The 5,577-nt window shown below is 43.4% G+C and overlaps 1 protein-coding gene across 1 annotated transcript in view; it reads left to right on the top strand.

The window, feature by feature from the left end:
- The first annotated feature begins 584 nt into the window (after nucleotides 1–584).
- LOC103075671 (glutaminase kidney isoform, mitochondrial-like) overlaps nucleotides 585–5,577 on the top strand; it is a 36,362-nt gene continuing 31,369 nt past the window's right edge. The window contains exon 1 of the mRNA XM_007464983.1: nucleotides 585–688. Coding sequence (XP_007465045.1) covers nucleotides 585–688 — 104 coding nt within the window. The remainder of the gene's footprint in view (nucleotides 689–5,577) is intronic.

Below are 5,577 nucleotides of genomic sequence, written 5' to 3'. Positions count from 1 at the left end.
CACGCAGCAGCCGAAGCAGCAGCAGCAGCAGCAGCCGCCGCCGCCTCCGCAGCAGCCGCAGCCCGGGGCGTCGCCGCCCGCGGCCCCGCCGGCGTCCGGCCCCAAGGACGGCTCGGGGGAGACAGACGGGTTCGGCAACAGCGAGGGCAAGGAGCTGGTGGCTTCAGGCGAAAAGTGAGTGTCTCCGCGAGGCGCAGGAGGCCTTGTCCCGCGTGGGGCCCGGGCCCGGGAGGGGCCTGCGGTGGGGAGGGATGGGAGCGGAGGTTCGAGAAGGGGAAAGAAAGAGATGCCGGGCGGCCTGCGCAGTCTGCGCCATGTGATTAGGCCCGGCCCCGCCCGCGCCTTCCCCGCCTGAGCCCCTCGCTCGGCCCTCACTTCCCTTCCCCGCCGCCGGGTGGAGCAGCCAAGGGGCCGGAGGGGCCAGCCTGCCACCCCCTTACCCCCCACCGCGCTGGAGCTGTGGCAGCCCGGCCCACGCCGCGTGCTCAGCGCCCCGGCTCCGGGCTGCAGTGCCTGGCCGCCCGCCCAGCTCTTGGTGGGTGGTGCCCCACGAACATCACTGAGTGACATTTAGGAGTCGGGCGATGGGCAAAGCGTGTGCCTTCCTGACTCGCTGCTTTTCTAGGCTCGAGTTTCCTCTCTGCCTGCCCTACTTCGATCTCTGCCACCGTCTCTTTGGAAGCCTAAAGTAGCAGAGTATTCTGAATATTTCTGGAGTGGCTTCTTCAGGCGTGTGTAGAGCCATCTGGGGCACCGGAAATAACGTTTCCGAAAGGAGATTAGGAGGAAAAGGGTCACGTGGCCGAGAAGACAGGGCACGCAGTACAGACCACCTGTTGGCACTGAGGACCAGCTTTGGCCTGTCTGACATCTTCCACAAGATGGGCGAATTTTTGAAAATACAACTCAAAATAGCCAAGATGAAATGTGACGGGTAAAACACTAACTCAGAAAAAACCCGAGTTAAGTAGCGTTTGTGGATTAAATAAATTGTGATAGGGTGTTATCTCATCTATTCCGCACAGCAGTTGAGTTTTAAAACAAAATTGGTTTTTCCTAGGCAGTATGAGAGGCAATTTCCTGGATATTTTGTCTTGAGTTAATATAAATGGACGCAAACTTTTTCTCACTGTAGGTAAAAATTTACCTGCCTGCTTTCTTTATATCCTGCTATTTTTCTGACTTTGCACTGACGTTATGTGACCTGTTTTGCTTCCCTTCTACTTACATTGCTTTTTCCAGCCCCATAGTATCTTAAGTCAAACTGAAAGTGTGATTCTTATACTTTCAGTCTCAGACCTGGCTTAATGTTTCCTGTAATTGAAATTGGCACCTTCCTAAAACGTTCCAAGCTAAAGTTGTTTTCCCAGACTGAAAAATGTTATTTAAAAAAAAAAAATCACTTGGTGATGAGCAAAATTTGTGATATCCTGTGATAATGGTTTTGTGCCACAAAGTAGCCTTATGACTGTGGGCAGGTCATTTAACATCTTCAGTTGCATGACTCAGATGTGTTCACATTCTAAAAAGCTAGACTTTTGTCAAATTTCTACCTCTTTAATGTTCTTGAGAGACTAGAATGTGTATGCTTTTTTTTTTTTTTTTTTTTTTTTTTTTTTTTGCGGTACGCGGGCCTCTCACTGTTGTGGCCTCTCCCGCTGCGGAGCACAGACTCCGGATGCGCAGGCTCAGCAGCCATGGCTCACGGGCCCAGCCGCTCCGCGGCATGTGGGATCTTCCCAGACCGGGGCACGAACCCGTGTCCCCTGCATCGGCAGGTGGACTCTCAACCACTGCGCCACCAGGAAAGCCCGTGTATGCTTTTTTTTTAAAACATCTTTATTGGAGTATAATTGCTTTACAATGGTGTGTTAGTTTCTGCTTTATAACAAAGTGAATCAGTTATACATATACATGTTCCCATATCTCTTGCTTGAGTCTCCCTCCCTCCCACCCTCCCTATCCCTCCCCTCTAGGTGGTCACAAAGCACCGATCTGATCTCCCTGTACTAAGCTGATCTCCCTGTGCTATGTGGCTGCTTCCCACTAGCTAGCTATTTTACGTTTGGTAGTGTATATATGTCCATGCCACTCTCTCACTTTGTCACAGCTTACCCTTCCCCCTCCCCATATCCTCAAGTCCATTCTCTAGTAGGTCTGTGTCTTTATTCCCATCTTGCCCCTAGGTTCTTCGAATGTGTATGCTTAATTTCATTTGGTACTCACTTACCTTACTTAACATCATCTGAATTACCAGGCATGTAACAAGTTTAAGTACAGGCACCCAGAATTGAAAAATGAGGTTACTAGCATTTAGAAGTTGTCCTTAAAGGTTATATGATGGGAACAGCTTTCTACTGAAAAGATGCCTTGCATTCTGTCTCTTCAGTGGCTCTTGTATCCCTCTTTTTTCCCCTTCTGTCAGATAGAAAGTTGAGCTGCTTTTGTGGTTTACATGTTTCCCAGAAGCTTCTAGCTCCATTGCCGTCAAAATAAGAAATCATTTCTTAGCAATAACTTTGAAACACTATTTTGTCTAATACTTATTGACAACTCTACATAAAAAATGTCCCATCCTGTCCCTCCCAGCCCCCCCCAATAAAACCTGTTTAGTGAGGGAATTCTTCAAGAATATTTGCTCGGGCTTCCCCGGTGGCGCAGCGGTTGAGAGTCCACCTGCCGATGCAGGGGACGTGGGTTCGTGCCCCGGTCCAGGAAGATCCCACATGCCGCGGAGCGGCTGGGCCCGTGAGCCATGGCCGCTGAGCCTGCACGTCCGGAGCCTGTGCTCCACAACGGGAGAGGCCACAACAGTGAGAGGCCCGCGTACCGCAAAAAAAAAAAATATTTGCTCAATCCCACTACTGGTCATATACCCTGAGAAAACTATAATTCAAAAAGAGTCATGTATCACAATGTTCATTGCAGCTCTATTTACAATAGCTAGGACATGGAAGCAACGTAAGTCTCCATAGACAGATGAATGGATAAAGAAGATGTGGCACATATATAGAATGGAATATTACTCAGCCATAAAAAGAAACGAAATTGAGTTATTTGTAGTGAGGTGGATGGACCTAGAGTCTGTCATGCAGAGTGAAGTAAGTCAGAAAGAGAAAAACAAATACCGTAAGCTAACACATATATATTGAATCTAAAAAAAAAAAAAAAAACGTTCTGAAGAACCTAGGGCCAGGACAGGAATAAAGATGCAAACATAGAGAATGGACCTGAGGACACTGGGAGGGGGAAGGGTAAGCTGGGACAAAGTGAGAGAGTGGCATGGACATATATACGCTACCAAATGTAAAATAGCTAGCTAGTGGGAAGCAGCTGCATAGCACAGGGAGATCAGCTCTGTGCTCTGTGACCACCTAGAGGGGTGGGATAGGGAGGGTGGGAGGGAGACACAAGAGGGAGGAGATATGGGGATATATGTATAGCTGATTCACTTTGTTATAAAGCAGAAACTAACACCATTGTAAAGCAATTATACTCCAAAAAAGATGTTTAAAAAAACCAAAAAACAAAAAACCCTCAATATATTAAAATTAATAAAAGTATTAAATATAATTATATTAAATATATAAAATAAACTTAAAAAAATTTAAAAAAACGAATATTTGCTCAGATGCCCTGGGAGTTTGAATGGCCAATAACAAAACCTTATTTACCTTAGTTCAGAGGAGGCTGTTTTTGCCAACAAAGTTTGGAGCAATAGCTAGATGGGTTTAGGAGCAATCTAGGTATATGATAAACCTGAGAGCTTTCAATCAAGGATTTCAGGAGTGAACCCCAGCTATCTCCAAATTACATTATAAAATTAAGAGCACTGGCCTCAAGATTGTGAAAAAAATTTTTAATCTGGTTAAAGGTTTATTTCCTGAATGATCTTGTTTTTAAATGTAGCTTTCTTCCCTTGACTTCATCCATTTTGACTTTATGTGGTAAACATTTCTTTTATTCTGGGAGGTAAGGTTCCAGCTGATCCTGTTATCCTTTCTTATGCTCAGCTTCCAAAGCATAGGTCATCCCTGAATCATCAAGCCACCTGGAATGCCAGCACTCAGGTTTCTGCCAGCTTCTATAGAGGATTATTAAAAGAAATAGCCATGTGAAAATTAAATGAGTTAACATTTTGTTAAAGGCTTATTGGGACAATATTTGGCATTTGTTAAATACTCTATAATTTCTCATTTTAAAAAATTGCTTCATTTTTTGTAAAACCTTACAAGGACATTGGCCTTTGAATTTTAGGCTCAAATGAGAAATTTCTTTTTTTTTTGGTTTCCAGAAAAAATTTCTCTTGAGAGATCGTTGTACTTCTGTGAAAATGTGATACGCACTGTTTACTTTTTTGCCCTGCTTACCTGTAAGCTCAGAGTGAATTTAATACTTAACCATAGCAATTTTATTAGAGTTCGTGTGGCTGGGATATTTGCTTTTCCTCCTTCCCTTGGTCTAACTTTATATTTTACTAACCATACCATACTATATTCTGGAAGGAGGTAGGATGTAAGTGAGTTATCTTCTTATCTTTTTTCATAGTCAGACTCTTTGAACCACTGTCACCCTAGCCATCTCCTTCAACCAACTTCAATTCTGGTTTAGGTCACTGGTTAAGGTTAAGATTTTACTACTGTCCTAAATATCTTAGAGAAAAATATAATGTTCATTGCTCAGTTTTCCCTGCAGTGCTCTTATTTAATTTTGTTACTATTATTCCATCATTTTGGAAACCACTTTGCATGGCTCTCTTCATTTTTTATTTTATTTTATTTTATTTTCCTCACAGATTTTATTTTATTAGTAGTATTTTTTTGGAATATAATTGCTTCACAATGTTGTGTTAGTTTTCTCTGTACAGTGAAGTGAATCAGCTATACGTATACCTGTATCCCCTCCCAGCCCAGCCCCCCCATCTCACCCATCTAGGTCGTCACAGAGTACTGAGCTGAGCTTCCTGTGCTTTATAGCATCTCTTCATTTTTTAAATTTTTCTCTCTTGTTCTGTGGCTCTTTTTGGATTTGCTCACTGGGTAAACCCTGAGGCTGAGAGGCCTTTGCTTCTTTCCCACTTATCTACCTTCTCCATGGCATATCCTCTAATCTTTGTGTAGATAATAGTTCGTCTTTCATCCAAGCTTTGTTCTCATATTTATCTCCACATACCTGATGACTTCAGATTTAAAATCTGTACCCCCATATCCATTCTTTTGTCTCATTTCAATCTATTTTGCATGTTGTTTCAAGATTAATTATAGAGTTTTAATTTCAAAATACCACTCCTTCCAGAAAACCAGTATGGACTGGGATGAGCATTGTATCAAACAGTGCTATGTAGCATTTGAGATTCCTGATTAACCTTTATTTTAGGCCAATTATTGCCCAACATGAACGTTTTTATCACACTGTCTGTTCTCTCTCAAGAATGCCACACTTCATTTCTGTAAAACCCAAAAGTGTATGTTCTGTCTTAGTGAAGGATCTCTGGGAAGCGTTGGCAGGTGGGGAAGAGGGCACGTATTTTTAAGTTACTTTTTGTTTGGGCATTTTATTTTTTAATTAGAAAGGGAA

Source organism: Lipotes vexillifer, unplaced genomic scaffold, assembly GCF_000442215.2.
Source record: "Lipotes vexillifer unplaced genomic scaffold, Lipotes_vexillifer_v1.1 scaffold903, whole genome shotgun sequence".
In the NCBI taxonomy this organism is placed as follows: Eukaryota; Metazoa; Chordata; class Mammalia; order Artiodactyla; family Lipotidae; genus Lipotes; species Lipotes vexillifer.
Note: the sequence above shows the minus strand (reverse complement) of the source record. Positions and strands in the feature narration are given on the sequence as shown.